Below are 17,064 nucleotides of genomic sequence, written 5' to 3' on the forward strand. Positions count from 1 at the left end.
TGAGAACACTTTTAGTCTCACCACTGACATATTAAGAACGCCTAGGAAGTTTCATGTTCCTATATATGACACACCTTATTAGCTAGAAAGTTTATACTATGCTGTCATCAAGAGAAATTTTAATAACGTCCTTTCACAAGCAAACCAGAAATTCAAGTAAACTAGGATTCTCTTGTTTGTTTAGTATTTATCCCCACCCAATTAAATAAATAAAAAAAACTATAAATAATACTCTGAAGCCTACAAAACCACAAATACAGCACAAAACAAAAGATGTGAAATCATACTGAAACCACACTAAAATATGTTTTTTGCCATTACACATACCCTGTACACATTTCATTTAAGAGTGCTGCAATTCCAAATGTAGAAATTCACACAGATACATCATCAGACCTTAGAATTTTTGATAACTTTTTGCCATTTTGCTCAAAAGAATGTTTTCTTTACATGCACATGCAGCTGGATGACCCATATTAAAACAGCTGAGATTTTACAGCTAAATGATAACACACAACTTCAAACTCAAAAACTTAACAGATAAACTGCAGTTCAATAATTTTGGCCTTTTTTTTTAAAGAATAAAGTAGCAGATTTCACTTGCTGTTCTATATTCCTCACTTTTAAAATTAAAGCAGTAGACAAAATATATTAATCATATACATCCTTATAAAATTTGACATGTTCCAAAGAATAACTGAAAGCTAAAAACCTTTCAAGTCTAGGAATATTGATTGCATGTCTCATTGTTCTCTTCTTCATGAGACTGGCATTAGTGCAGCACACTGCTGCTGATGTCTCAAAGAAAACGTGTGGGACCAATTTAATATATTCTGGAACTGCCCATGGTACAACCCAGATTCTACTACTGGATTCCTTGAGAAAAACTTGACTTCACATAGGTGAGAGAATTGTCTTAGAATCTCTGGCATAAGTCTTAAATCAAAGCAAAACCACTCTGCATGAAAAACGCTTTAAGAATAATAAATTTAAAAAGGAATTATAACCAAAGCATCTAGTAGAAACTCAAGAAAGGCATATTTTACATCTCTGTTAAAAGGGCTGATAATGAAAAGAATGACCATTAAAAAACATTTCTTATAAACAGTTCATAGTTTTGCCTACAGTCTCAGTTTCTGATGTTACCTGCTTCCCCCGAGATGTTTCACTGCCCAAGGGGGAGGATGGGAACCAGAAGGAAGATCATCCTAGTTCCAGCCCAAGCACTAACAATACAGGCCACAATAAATATCTGAAAATACAATCTGCTGTTGCTATTAACTGCTGAGCTTTCATTCTTTTCCCATACAAATAATTTGCTCTAGTAATCAAGAACAAGTGGCTCACAAACATCAGCAAGGTAATCTGCCCAGACATATCTCCCAAGTCAGGGACTGGAATCATTATGAAAAACAAAGGCACATTTCAAAGCTGTTATTTGAAAAGCATTAGGACTAATAACTATTCATATGGGATAGAAGAAAATAGTTATGAGAATATTGTACAAGAATCACAAACTGTTTTGGGGCCCAGCATGAGTTACACTAATTACAGTGCAAATACATCTGCCCCCTTCTGGGATTTAAGAACAACCTAGTTCAAACATGCTGATACAGACAGCAAAATCTGTCAATAACTTCAGTTCAAGTAATCAAAGAAAAAGGGCTTTCTTGATCATTTAGCTCAAAGCCATTCATTTAGACACATAACAAAGGTGATAAACACATAAGTGAGTACTGCCAGGCACACAGTTCTACGGCACTTCTTTTATAAGGCGAGATAAGCTTCACTAGTTACACGTCTATCAGTGCTCAACTAAATGGCTTTATTCTCATTAATCTTTGATCATTCTTCTTTCTTGGAATAACAAGTACATACATTTATAAAGCATCTCTAGAGAGATACGGAAATCTTGCTGATGACTGACAGTCAATGGACATGGAAGTCAAAACAAGCCCAGAGGAGGGCCACGAAGATGATCAAAGGGCTGGAGCCCCTCTCCTGTGGAGCCAGGGTGAGGGAGTTGGGGGTGTTCAGCCTGGAGAATACAAGGCTTTGGGGAGAAACTAGAGCAGCCTTCCAGTGGCCTTTCCAGGCCTAAAGGGGGCCTACAAGAAAGCTGGAAAGGGACTCTATCAGGGAGCGTAGTGACATAGGACAAGGAGTAATGGCTTTAAACTAAAAGAGGGTAGGTTTAGATTAGATATAAAGGGGAAATTCTTTACTCTGAGGTCAGTGAGGCACTGGCCCAGGCTGCCTAGAGCAGCTGTGCCTGCCCCATCCCTGGCAGTGTTCAAGGCCAGGCTGGATGGGGCTTTGGGCAACCTGGCCTGCTGGGAGGTGTCCCTGCCCATGGCAGGGGGTTGGAATTAGATGAGCTTTAAGGTCCCTTCCAACCCAACCCAACCCATTCTATTATTCTATGACATCCTCTGAAAGCCAGTACCAGTTCTGGCTGATATAAGCCAATGTCAAAACAGCAGAACAATTCAGTAATCGGGGCTGTTCTTTGCTTTAGAGCAGAAACCAAGAATTATCTGATCAACAGAGGGGTTGATAACTGACCAGAGCAACACCAGACACTCTTTCATACATCTAGGGAATTCTCAAGTACTGAAAACAAAAATTAGGTAATCAGCTTATCATGAACGGGTTAAGTTAATCCCAATTGCATGTATGGTTTCTGCTATTGACACTTTGTCTTCTGCTTAATGCCAAAGCTCAGAAAAAAAATCATATAAAAACATAAAGAAACAAGTTTGCAACATTTATTGAACGGGCAGTTTCATGCTAAGTAATTAAACATATGAAATTCAACTACTGCAATGCAACACTTCCTTGATAATGCCCAGGAGACTGTATTTTAAATAAGATTTAGATTAAATAAGTATATACTAAACTACACAAAGAAGCTATAAAACTACAGCTTCAGACCGTCAGAGATATAAAAACAATCACAACTGGAAAACAAACAAACAAAACCAACGACTTAGGAAAAAAATACCAATAAACATGTTATGTCCATCCTGGTACTCAACTCAATTAATCTGAGTGTTGTGCTCAAGTAAACTAAGGAGGGTGTTGCTAACAGGCAACTGGGTTCAGTTTACCAAATACGTACGATGCAAGTATAATGAGTTAACAAAAGTAAGTGATGAAACCACATCACTGTAATCAAGATTTATTACTTCCAGAAGCATACACAACAGGGAGCTGCTCCTTTTCTGGTGTCCATCAGCAACAGATTTGGATTTTTAATATCATCCAAGCACCCAGAAAAGTACCATTTAAATTATCTGTTTGTTTTTTTCCAGTTTTACTTTGTTCACAACAGACTTCAGCTGACCTGCCTAATAATAGCAACTTCCAGAGAATAGCTGGATTTAAAGCAGGCTCCATATTGTCCTTGGACCAAGGCAGCAACCAGTCATCCCATCTCCCCTTCACATACCAGATCAGGGAAGGGGGATAGGGACAGAGGGGAAAAATCGAAGTTCAAGTATCAATTGCCTCTTAACCCAATTCAGTCACCTATATATTACAGGAGTCCTTCAGGTGCCAAAATTTGCAATTTTCTTTCAAAACAAAATATCTGATTCTATTCACGGAAACCAACCTCCACCCCATCACATGCAAAAAATAAAAAATAAAAAATAAATGATGGTATTTCCTCGAGCTACAGATCCACATTTGCAGAAGAAAAATGACAGACGTGTAGTTTGATATGGCACACAAACGTACTGACATGAAAGAAAGGCTATTCACTAGCGAATGATGACTTCTTAATAACATCTTCAATGAAGAAGGCAAAGGACTTCTCCCCTCAGGTATTCTCAGAGAAGTTTCCAAATGCAGACACTAAAACGTCTTTCTGTGAAATTAAAATTTTCTGATATTCTACTTTTCCTCAAAACTAAACAGAAGAACGATGCACTACAAATACTTTTGTTCCATCTAAAGCCAAAGGATTTACAAACAACCAGACAGTAATATGACATCTCTTTACACTGCTAAGCTGTGTCATACGAAAGCAAATATTAAAACAAAAAGGAAACAAACAAAAAAACACCCCAAGACCCACCTTTCTACCTTAAGATTAGCAATTGCTTGTATTCATAACATTTTTCCATCAAGTTACATTGGCATTGCGACAGGAAGCATGGTAATCTGCACACCTAGACAGGAAAGTAGATGTCCATACGTCATTTGATCAAGATAAAGGCCACATCATTAAAATGATTTTTAAGGCATTGCTTTACAGACAAGTTTTGAAACAACTATATCAAGTACAGAGTTCATCATACCTATGTATTTAAATGTTTCAAAAATTTAATGTCTCTAAACCATCAGAAATAGTAGTCAAAAAACACGTAGGTTTCATATTCAGTAATAGGAATGGTACCAAAAGATTCTCCTTTTCAAGGACCAGCACGCGGGACATTTCATTAACCAGCTTTGCACTGTCACTAGGTAACTGGCAAATACACTAATAAGTTTGTCATTTGTAAACTCTCAGTAAAATGTAACTACGAGCAAGTACCAGCCCTAATCAGTGGATGATCGTCACACTTCCTCCTTTCACCATGCAGTTTTACTGCTCCTGAGCAAATGTATGGACATGATAATCAATTTCTCACCAAGGTGACTCCCTTCCATTTACAGGATCTGTACATTTGACTGCTGATTATAGGCAAGCTTTGGCAGGTTCCTGTGGCAAGCTTGGAGTTAGTTCAGTCCCGCCTTCAGAGAGGAGACTCATGAAGGACACAAAGATTTAAATAAAAATGGAGAGGGGGAGGAAAAAAAAAAGAGCAAGAATATTAAAGCTACAAAGGCATTTAATGAAAATTGTCTGTTTCTACTAAGAATGTGTAATTACTATTTTTAAGCTTTGCTACCCCCTGTGTACGGTCGATTCTGCTGCTCACAAGTAATTTCTACTGAAGGTAAATGTATTAAAAGCTCAGTATATTGCCTAGCCATTTTTGACCCCACTTTGTAGATTAGTGCTCAGAGGAACAGACACAAAAGTTTAGAGTAAAACTTGGTTGTTGGAGGGCACAAAAGCGACAAAAGCTCTCTTCGATAGCTTAGATGCTGAGGTAATACTGAATGAAAGCAGTGGACGCAAACAAATGAATCGTAGCTTCAGGCTGGAGTAATATCAGGTGCATCTCTACACCCTCAGGGCTCAACTCCTACACTTCTTAAGTCCCTCCCCCTGAAACAACCTCCTGCAGTTTCACTTAGCAATCGGGCAGCGAACAGGTACTTCTCTCTCAGCAGTGACAGCTACAGGTTAGCAACAGGGATCACCTGGAAGCTTTCAGACATCTCTCTCTCTGGTAAGTGCCTTTATTTAGACATTTTTTTCAAATAAAATGTGTTTATATTAACAATTAGAAAGGCAGTCAGAGGCATGCATTTTTCAGCTGTCTCAGAAGCCTAGGTTCCTCCTAACAGGTGCATTTACTGCACTGGTTTAAGCTTTCAGCAGAAAGTTTCAACAGAAGCGGCAAAGATTTTAGTCTGTGAGACTAAGTGACTCTGAGAAGTTTTTACAATAACTTACACTTGTTGGTGAAAAGTGTTTTAAGCACCTTTTCCCATGGGGAGAGTTAATGTATTATACTGAAGAATGACAAAAAGCTGTACTGCTTGAAATTGCTACGTTTAGTCTGCCAACTCTCCTTTATATAGTAGGACTGTGTTAATCTGAAAAGCTTGTATGGCAATGACATATTCAGTTTCGGTTTTGATTTATTAGTTTTCCAGCTTGTGGGAATTGACTAAATTTACTAAAAGAAAATTGGATTAAGTTATCCTTTCTCTAACTAATTAAAGTATATTAAGATGTGGAGTTATTAACTTAATATTTATGGATACTTCTTTCTTCTTATCCCCACCACCTGAGCAAGTTAGCTATCTCTGCCGCTGCACTTCCTCTCGCGCACTCGCACACACACAGGAGCACGCAGTCCTCCGGTCCGGACCTTCAGCACACACTTCCTTCCCAATCCTCACCAACCCACTCCTCTCGCCCATGTTTCCTCCTAATTAACAAACAGTTGTGTTAAAATTTATCTTTCAGTTTAAAGGAACTGGAAGTTTAGAAGGGAGTGGTAGTTAATCACTGGAAAATCTCTGCTAGAATAAAACTCACAAATCTTGTTCTTGCAACACTCTAGGTAGGTGACAATGGCATGTCCTTGAGTTATGCAATAATGCCACATCACAATATTTTAATTATAGCATGTCCTTCAAAATGTTCCACCCCAGTGAGTGCTCTTGGTCAGAGAGATCAACATCACCAAAGGATACTGCAGTAATAATGGAGTGTGCATGACAAACTGTTACGCAGTTTGCTAAAGCAGTGTCCTAAAAAGAAACATAATTACCAGCCCTGCTTGTAATAAAAGACATTTTGAAATTTCCCCTTTGATCAGCCGGACATCTTAAACAATTTAGACTACTTAAAAACCTAAAAAAAAAAAAAAAAAAGAAGCATATATATGTATGTACATATATATGTGTGTGTATGCATGTGTATGAATACACAGGTGTATATTTGTATGGATATACTTATACACAAAAACATTTTTGTTTATGTATTTACACATACATGCACTCAATGCTAAATAATATTCTTACTTTCTGGACTTGCTAGCATTTTTAAAAGCAAAGAGGTAGCAACAACACACTTTACAAACTGGACGAAAACATGCTGCTCTCAATCTCGGGCTGGAAAGGGCTACAGACTGGGACGCTGTAAGGAGGAACGCTGTCGACACAGAACAAACAGCTAATACAACCTCAAGTTTAACCCATATTATCTGAACGACCTATTTTCAGTAAGAATATAAATAAATACCACTACACTTCAAACCTAAAATGAGAAATTCATGATAATATGTAAATACCCACACCTCTAAAATCAGGTATTCAGGAAGTAAATTCTCAATTTAAAAGAAAAATAAAGTTGCATGAAAATTATCATCCTACTACTGAAAGATTTTTCCCATTTTTAAAAGGATATTACAAGTTATAGTATTCAAGTTTAAGGGAAAAGCAGCTAGTTATTTTGATTTTTCTTGCTAATACTAAACTTTAATTTCAGTAGCAGAAGACATACACTGTACAACTATAAGCAACTGGCATTATTTATAATAGAGGCAGTCTTAATTGGTTGCAGCTATTTTAAACCATTATTGTTTTTTCCAGTTTTATGTGTGCGATCAAAGAGTTTTAATTTTTTTTAATTATGAAACATGTACCTCTGCCAGACACTGCTGTGTTTTACTTAGAAATGGGAAGAGAAATTGTCTTCCTTGGTTTGGTTTAGAAACGTTTTACTACTGGCATTTTTAAGCCGTATGGAAAAAAAGGGATTAACCAGTAAAAGAGACGAACAGAATATTCGTCTGGCTGACACTAGCCTAAATTTCCTAAAGGGTAAACACCCTTTAAAAGAAGCTACTCGTTTGACACCTCACAAGTAAGCAGCACGGAGTGGGAGCACCACTGTCTGCAAGCTGAGCATGCCATCAAAAGAAATAATGAATTGAAAAAAAAAAGTGTTTGTAATTCTGTCCTGCTATACACATCACAAAAAAGCTGCCAATGCTCTAAATTTATAACATTAGAACTGCAACAATGCATTTTATCTTGTTAAGAAATGATAGTTAATACTCTGTTGAACAGGAATAACTTGAATCAAAATTAAATACCAAGTACAAAGTCGGGGGGGGGGGGAACAGGACACACAAGAATTTACACTATTAAGCGAAGGAAAGCTAGAAGAACAAGAAAATCTAATTAACATCTCTTTATTATAAATACTGCACCTGAATGCAAATTCAGACTGTATCATAAATGGCTAAACTAAGAATGCAATGGAGTTTTGACAACAATATCTTTTTTTCAAGAACAATTAGTACAAGTACTTCCAAGATGATATGAGGAACAACAGGTACAAACTGACTTGATCAAGTCCATCACAAACTCCAAGTCAGTTATACATCATTAGTCAAAAATAAATACAACAAATTCACTTAAGAAAAAAAGAAAAAAAAAAAGACGACCAGCTAAGCCTCCTTTGCTCCAATATTTTTATATATATTTTTTAATTATTTTTTAAGTAAAAGTGTTATTCTTAATCTTGCACAAGAATGCTGGTTATCGCTATTTAAAATAATTTTTAAATACTATGTGTTTTTTTTAAATTTACTGAGCTCCATTTTAATCAGATTCCAATGACAAGACTTTAACATGCTGCTGTATATTTCTAGTGATTTTCTTTTACATTGTAACATTATTAGTCTCCAACTCAAAAAAAAGCTATATTAAAAATTCAGGAAAAGCTATTAATATTTCTATTTCTTTAGACTGTCACATTTAATTATTTGTTAATTTTAAGAAAGTTTGTTTTTCCTATTTATAAAGCAGGTACACTTTTTTTTTTGTTAGAATGTCTTCACAATTATTATTTTAACAAATTAATATCTCTTTCACATCAGAAAAAAAAAAAGTATTACAATTTGCTAGAATTACTATACCTGGTAAAACAAGCAGCAGTTCTGTAGCTTTGCCTTCAGTTTTCATAATGTGTTGCATGCTATTTTCTAGTAAATAATCTCTTGTTTAAGAAATGTAAAAACATCTGTACTTTAACTAAAATCTCACAGCACATAATCACCAACAATTCTTTTCATAAGCTTGATATTTTAATAGTACTAATTCAAAGTTCTATGTAGAAAGCTGTTTAAAAAAAATAATTTAAAAAAGCAAGCTATACTAGTCACTCCTACAATTAGTATTCCTGCAGTTTCGGGTAACACAATAGATACAGTACGTGGTTTTGCAACAGTCATCATTTTGATAATGATGCTTATAGTTCATGATGAAATCATCAGTTTTTAGATCTCTGCCATAACACATCCTATAAAATCATGAGAACTTGACTCTGAGAGTTTCTCACGCCTTCAGAATCAGTGAACATAATGGAACAAGCTGATACAAGCCCTCCTGACTTATCTACTGAGCAAATCATTAGGCTGTATAAAGTATCCACAACCTTACTTTTTCTGAAGAAAGGCAGATAGATCATGCCCCTGTAAATCAATTGCTGTCTGCCACTTTTTACGTGAATTGATATGCTTGTGTGTCTGTGTTAACCACATGCAATACGTAAGGTGCTGCACAGCAGAAGAATGTGAAATGTGTTTATCAAGCAGAATATTCTATTAGTCAGATATTGCAGGACTCATTTCTCTTAATTGAATTAGGAAGAGGAAGAAAATTGGTGTGGTTTTATCCTTCGAGAGATTGGCCACTTTTGAGGTATCCACTGAGATTAAGCTGTTAGGAAATGCCATGCCAGTTAAAAGAGGGGGAGTTGGTCAGTGTCTGAAAGAGCCAAGTCAGCTACCCAAGTGCAACCAATCCACTCCACCCTCGTTTCACCAAGCAGGAAATTCCCTCCTCTCTTTCCCCAACCGGCCTGACAGGCTTGCCCCATATCTAGCTGCTGCCAGGACCTGCCTCTTCTCATTTCACCCACCTCCACTTCTCTCTCAACAGCTCCACCTAGACTTCTCCTTTCATCTTCTGAATGAATGTTCCTTCAGTTTTCAAAGAAAACTCCTTCAAGCCCAAAGCAGCTGCAAGTGACTAGCACTGCTGAAAATTAAGACACTTCTACAAGTATGTTTAGGTGCTGAAGGACATTAAATTTTAATATATGTCTCTTTTAAGGCTGGCATCTAGCATTTTTTTGTTTAAAAAAAAACACAAACACAAAACACATTATATATAATATTAAGGGGAACAGAGTTAAAAGGATGTCTTAGTTTGTGTTTAGTTCCAGTACACCTAATTTTAACCTTTGTGTTACAGTTCCTGTGCTACCAATTCCGAAAGTTGCTTTCCGTCACCCCCTCTTCCCTGAGACACCACGGGAGTTGGCTTCCTCTTTTCAGCTGGGAAGAAGGATTCCAGAAACCTGAAAAACTGGAAACATCAAGAGGCTAAAACTGAGGAAAGCTAACCACAAGAAAGTTTTTATAAAGAACCATTACATTTAATTGTTTAAAGCAGCAAAAAAAATGAGTCTCCTCAAAGAACGTAAACCAAAGAAGCCTCATTACATCCCAAGACCACCAGGAAAGCCATTTAAGTATAAGTGCTTTCAGTGCCCCTTTACTTGCAATGAGAAATCCCATCTTTTTAACCACATGAAGTATGGCCTCTGCAAAAACTCCATTACTTTAGTATCAGAGCAGGATCGCGTTATCAAGTGTCCAAAGGCTAGCTCCTTGGAGCCAAAACAGATCAATCAGCTCGACACTGCAGTCAAAGCAACTTCTTCTAAATCTGTCACCAATGGACTGTCAAATCTCGATTCAAAGCCTCAATACGCTTTTCCAAAAGAAGATGCCAAGGAAAACGTTGAATTACAAAACCAGGCAACAACCACAGCAATTCAAGGACAAAAAACTGCAATTCAGAAGGAATTAACCCCTGCCAGTACTACAACAGAAAGCGCCATCAGCATGCAGCCTCTTTTGGACAGCATTGTACGGCCCTCAGCTTTTGTTCCTGTAGGAGAACACAGAGATAGCAAAGGCCCAGAAACTAGTGAAGTATCTGAAATTATATCGCTCCCTAACAAAAGTTCACCTTTTCACACTAAATCTGCATTTCATGCACCAAGTCACCCCTGGAAAGCAGGCTCTCCTTTCCTCCCAGAATTTCCACATAAAGTTCCTCCCACAAAAGGCTTTGGTTCCATCTCACCTTACATGCAGCCAATGATTCCAGAGTACTCGCCCCATTTTTATGAGCATAGGCTGGCCATCTACACACCTTACTTGCTTCCAGGTAATTCAGAGTGTGAAAGCTCTGCTCTGTCCGTCTACGGCACACAAGACCAGAGACACTTTCTTCCCCATCCTGGGCCACTTCCAAAACCCATAAATCCATCAGCATATGAACACTATCGATTATTCCAACAATATCATTCCGCTCCTCCTATACCGTATGGATTTTGTAGGCCAACCGATCCTCCGTTTTACCGATTTTCACACGTAGCTGGTATTAACAGGGATCAAAGCTCTCATCTAATGGAAGAAACTACCTTGTTGTATCCAGCTTCTTTAAGTCCATCCCAACAATACCCTCTAGGTTCGCATAAAAAACAAGCGGACTATGAAAAAGAAATGACATTACTGCATGCCAAAAGTCATTCCAAAGATGACCAAAATGAACGCGAGAATGCTAAAATGAGCCCTCTGGCAGGAAGCGCAGCAACAGGCTCCCCAGGTAGACCTAGCCCAACCAACTTCACCCAGACAAGCCACGCATGTGAGGGCTTATTTGACCTCTCCAACAAGTCATCTTCCACATCGCTTGGCAAGTATGATCAACCAGAAGAAAACTTCACAGCTTTCAGACCTGTGAGAAAAAGCACTGACCAACCAACTCAACTTCAAAGTGTGCCAACACAGCAAGATCGTGACGATTCACCTGCCAGGTAAAATAATAACATCACTTTGTGAGTTCTTGTCAGACTTCTTAGGGGCACACAAAGACAGCACGTATACATTTCACGCAATGCCCTTAAAGTACATTTACGTTTATAGTACTGAGATAATTGTTCTATTTGATATATCTGCAAAGCAGATACACACAACTGTAAAGCTCACAGTAAGATAGTGAGTAGAGCACTCCTTCACCTGAAGTGCATCGGGTATCTGTAACATCACTATGTATGTATCTGTGTATTTCGGGAAAACACCTGTATTAGAGTGATACCTACAGTGAAAGGGACATGGGGGAGGGAAAGGAAGAAAAACAAAGTGGTCAGACTAATAACCTTTTTTTTTTTTTTTTCTCTTTCTCTGTCCACTTCCTCAGCCCCAATTTAGAAGATTAACTGATAGCGAATTCTCTTTTGTCCTCTTTTCTTGCAGCATTAATGTCACTGATGAAGATTCATACACACCTAACGAATGCCCTAACAATGAAGGTTCACTGTCCAACACCGAAGAAGACACAGGAATAGCTCCCCTTAATCTTTCAAAAAAGGCTGACACAAATGCAGGACCTGCTCATGAACATGCATACAAAACCACATCCAAAACAGAAAGTCAGAACTTTCTAGAACTGCAAGATATGCCTCTGAACCTCTCGGTAAAAGATTCCTGCAACACAGGAAGCCTGAAAACGTCATCCCACAGTCCATCTCGTGATAATGGTGCTGCTACTTCTCCGAACCCTGAAAATGAAAACTCTGGCGCAGATGTGTGTAACCCCAAGAACCCTACTAACAGCGTCTGCAACAAATCTTTCCTGGCTCACCGTAACGAAGCTCAAGACTTACGAATAATCGATAGTTGTGATGAACAGAAACAAACAGCAGCCGTAGCTCTCTGTCAGCTGGCTGCATACAGCCCTAGCAAAGTTAGAATGGACAACGAAGGGCAGAGTCCTCAGGACTGTAATACTTCGTGTACAGAACCTGCACTTAATTCTTCTGATACTCAGGATACTCAGTGCAATCAAAAAGTAAAAGGACAAAAAAGGACAAATCAAAAAGAATCAGCAAAATCACAGCAAGGCACTAAAAGAGTAAGGCCAAATGACTGTAGCCGAGTCTTTACTTTAAGGAAGAGAACAAGAGTATCTTAATGCTTCCCTTTCCAGTGAGTTTCTAGTCACAGAAGTTAGTGACCAGCTACATCAGAAAATGTCTATAAACCATCTCTTATTGGATTTGGTCCATGACAAGATACATTCAATCTCTCCTGTGTAAATAATGTTCATATTTTTATATTAAAGTTTTTAAGTAATTGAGCTTTCCCTTGTAGAAGCTCAGACTTTGATGAGTGAATTTTTGCATTCATTACTAAAGCCAAAGTACATTAGACAAAGCTCTAAGGTTTTTTGCAATTGTATTAATGTAAAATAATTTTTACAACTTCTTTTCTTACAAGATGTTTAAGCTCCAGAAACAATACTGTTCAATAACATACTGTCAGTATTTTTCAGGCTTAATTTCATTTAATTTCTTTTGGTCTTTTTTCTTTGGAAAACTTATTTCACTGTGCAGTAGTTTAAATAAGCTTAAGATTAAACCCGGCTATTTAGAATTTACTGTAAAAACTGTTCTGTGCACTCCGCCTTTACGCCATAATGCAAAACAGACCAAATTTAGTTACTTAGAGGCAGATGCCAGTTTAAATAGACTGATCCAAACCTTGTAAAAACAAACTTCTCTTCTGTTGGCTAAGAACAAGACTTACATTAAATCAAAGAAAGTCTGCACCAATTTAACAAATGCGGTTTATGTTTATCTTTAACTGAACCACTATAAAAACAATACTGAAAATATGAAAGTCAACAATTTAGGTGCCTAATCCTCTGAGGTTAAGACAGACACTGGGCAACCTTCAAACTCCAAGTCTAGAAGGATATTTATATAATTTATTTCACCTGAGAAAACTCTCCCGGTGAAGGTTTTATTTCAGAAAAAATGTGTCACCAGTTATGTGTTTCAGTGTGCTTATAAATAGATCCTAAAACTGTTTACTGCTTCTACAACTGTGTATATAAACTTGTAATTTTTCAAATAAATCTGTAACCTATACTTAAAATATATGGAAAGTCATTAATGAACACAAAAGCATTCACTACACTATCTGTAACACACATTAAAAAATATATCAGCAGAGAACTTGCTAGCTAACTTTTCAATTTACAAGTAGAATGAGGTATTGAGTACCAAACAACTCTGAAAAAGGAACTTTCTTAAGTGAAGGAAGTTCATTATGCCGAGTAATTCATCTGCACTTTAGCCCCATATGACAGGCCTTTCCACAAAGCTGCTGTCCAGCATATCCAAGGCTTCTACAAAAAGTATAACTGAAATGAGGCTGTTCATTGTATAAACACCTGGCCTGAGCTTGAACAGTGTGCACTATCAGTCTTAAGTAAAACAGACCCAGGCTAAGCATTATTGACTTAAAAATATGGTATACGCTTCTCACTGAGTCATTATTCAGATAAGAGAGATCCTTGTGCGCCTAAGCATTATTAGTAGGCATAGACATTTATAAGGAAGCAGAGATGTGTTCAATGCAACGTCCCCAGAACTTACAGTGTAATTTTTGTGCTCTGGTGTTCTGAGACAAACTTTTTAGAATGCTCTGGCTAAACTTAACATTAAACAGTCTATTACAGACATTAAGTTTCTGAGTTAAGAAACAGAAAAAGAGTAACAGCACAGATCTCTAATATTTCATAGAGAAAGCTTTTCAGATCATCAGAAGACAAAAATACCAACGTGAAGTTTGAACAAAGGGAATATGGTGACAGAAAGAGTCCAGTTAAATCATGATGGCGAGGCAGTAAGAATTAAGTTGTACATCAGTACTTGATGAGACAAGGAGAAAGGGATTCTTTCTAGGCCAAGCTTAAGGCTTCAAGATTAAGGATGAATGCTACCAAATCCACAATTCCCAACCATGAAATTACAGAGTCTACCGTCCCTGCTTTTTTTTCCCCTTCCAATTACATGAAGCTATTTGTCTCACTAATCTCTTGAAGCTGAAAGTTTCATAGGTCCTCTTATCCATAATTTTCAAAACTCTCATCTCTCCCTCCTTTTTAATTGGAATTCCTTTAAGTCAACATGGAAGAAAAGCCTTCTGGTCATTTTTCATACAATTAAAGGATTTATTCTTCACCATCTCTAGGAAAATGCTCACAAATTAGCTCCAGTGGTGAAATACACCACATCTCCATGCTTCAAATGAGCCAAAACTACACTGAAGAGAAACGTTAGGTCAGCTACCTTCATTAACTCAATTTCTGTCATTCCTAACAGACATCCCTCTCACTCAGTGTTCATAAACAAATTACTGTAGGGCTTCACTTCCTTTAGAACAACAAAATCTGTCCTCACACTTACCTACCTATTCTCTTGCTGCAACTTATACCCATTAGCTGTAGTCTTGTTCTTATCACTGAAAACAGTTGTCAAAAGGAAAGGCTGTCTTTCAAGAGGAAGAGAATAAACTTTCAGCTTAGTCTCCTCTCATCCAAATAACCTTAGTTCTTACAAGCTTTCGCTGTCAGTCTTATTTTCTGTTCTCAAAACTCCAGCTGCTTTAGGCTAGCTTCCTCTAAACAATGTTTTAGGTGTGATGTCCCTAACTGAATACCGTATGACTCATAATTTTCATATCAAGTAAGACAGAAGGATTACTGCACTGTGATTTTGACTTTTTTTTTTTACCACCTTGTTCTATTGAGATAAATAAAATTGTTGACTGATGTGGGTGACCCACATGAACTGTTAAATCCTTTCACATGACACTACTGCCCAGGATTCACTTCTTGTATCTTCAGTTGCGTAGTTACTTATTCCTGACTAGGACTAGTACTTTGCACTTGTCCTCATTTCTTAGATCATTTTGTGAAGGACAATCTGAACCTAAGTCTGGCTTTCAAAGTACAGCACAGTTCCTCTTAACATCACTGTGTTAGCTTCTGACTTCCAGAATTCTTTCCTTTGTTTTACTCCAAATTATTGTAATTGACTTTGAGTTTCTACATTAATAGTGGATTGGATAAACTGCATAAAGCAAAACTTACAGAAGGGAGACTCGTAAATTAGGAATATACTGCATTTAGTATAATTATTTTCAAATTAATTTAAATGGGAAAAAAAGGGTCCACTAAAACAAAAGAAATGGAGAAGGCACAATTTCAAGTGTGCTGTGCCTATTCTACTGCCTAGATAGGCTCACCAATAATTCTCACAAAGACACAATGTGTTTTGTCATTACCTGTTATACTCTTCACTAGCTGCATCCCACTGTATGACCATGTCTTTCAAATTTTATCCCTGCAAATTCAGACTGTCCTCTTTTATACATCCTTCACATCATACATTTCTGCCTTATGTATAATTCATTCTTGAATATCATATAACTGAAGGAGTTGCAGTTTAGTCAAGATAGTCACTGACTAGGTTTCTTGCTCATCCTCTTAAAGGAGGATGGTTTGAATTCTTAGCAATGCTTTATTAAGAAACTTTCAATTTCAAAATAAAAACAAATATTTTTCCTTAGACCTTGATGCCTCTCTCCTTCTCAGAAAGACTTTACCGCCATGACTGTGTTCCCTCCTTCCCTTCCTCCCCTATCTTAGCTTTATGCTCTTCTACCCTAGTAGTAGAAGGCTATATTAAGCAATCTGATTAATTAAAAATTTGCACATAAGCCTACGTATCCTAAAATCACTTTCACAGGCAGCAATACATTTTCAGTTCACATGTGTAGAAAAAGAAGGGTGTAAAGGATACAACTCTCAACCTCACTCCACATACACAAAAACTGTACCTAAAAAGTGAAGAGAGATGGTTTCACAGCACAGGTAATATCACAGGCAGAGCTACGATTCACTCATGTCTTTCTCACTCCTACACAATATCAAACCTGCATGAACCCTTTAGTTTACACCAAAATAAAAAAATCTATTACAGTAGGCTATTCTGATTCCTTGATAAAGCTATACAGTTTCAATCTAATTTGAACTAAAATAGAGTTACCTTTAGATGACTTCCTATTCTTAAAGGGTTTTTAAGAAAACTTTTAAAAGGCAAAGGGGCAAAAGTAATTAGAAAAGGGAAACCTACTACACAACACTATCTGCACAAAAATTCTCACATTCAAAACATACTATTTGGCATATGCACTCTTTTCACAGGGACTGAATAATAAACTGTATTAAATATATTTTACATTTTCTTCTCAAAGTCAACAGATAGCCAGAATAGAAAAGATGTAGCAACCTAGCTCACTAATACAAAATACCAGTTTTGAAACATTTTTGAAAATTAGTGTTCCCTCTCTCTGTTCCTACAACAATGCAAGAATATATGGTGAGATCAAAAGAACCACCTAGCCCAAGATACAGCTTTAAAAGTGCCCAGTGGTGGATATGTGCTACTGCATTACATTTTGTCACTTCAAGCAAATTAAACAAAACCATGAAAGATAG

At 37.2% G+C, this 17,064-nt stretch overlaps 2 protein-coding genes across 3 annotated transcripts in view; one reads left to right on the forward strand and one right to left on the reverse strand.

Annotated features, from left to right (window-relative positions):
- TBCD (tubulin folding cofactor D) overlaps window positions 1-17,064 on the reverse strand; it is a 129,796-nt gene that overhangs the window by 83,861 nt on the left and 28,871 nt on the right. The gene's annotated exons all lie outside the window — the stretch shown is intronic.
- On the forward strand, window positions 5,225-13,645 carry ZNF750 (zinc finger protein 750). The gene is made up of 3 exons (XM_040530897.1): window positions 5,225-5,345; window positions 9,895-11,530; window positions 11,970-13,645. Exons 2-3 carry the CDS (start codon window positions 10,104-10,106, stop codon window positions 12,685-12,687), a joined length of 2,145 nt encoding a protein of 714 aa, XP_040386831.1. The 5' UTR covers window positions 5,225-5,345; window positions 9,895-10,103; the 3' UTR covers window positions 12,688-13,645.

The sequence above is a fragment of the Cygnus olor genome, chromosome 18, assembly GCF_009769625.2.
Source record: "Cygnus olor isolate bCygOlo1 chromosome 18, bCygOlo1.pri.v2, whole genome shotgun sequence".
Lineage (NCBI taxonomy): Eukaryota > Metazoa > Chordata > Aves > Anseriformes > Anatidae > Cygnus > Cygnus olor.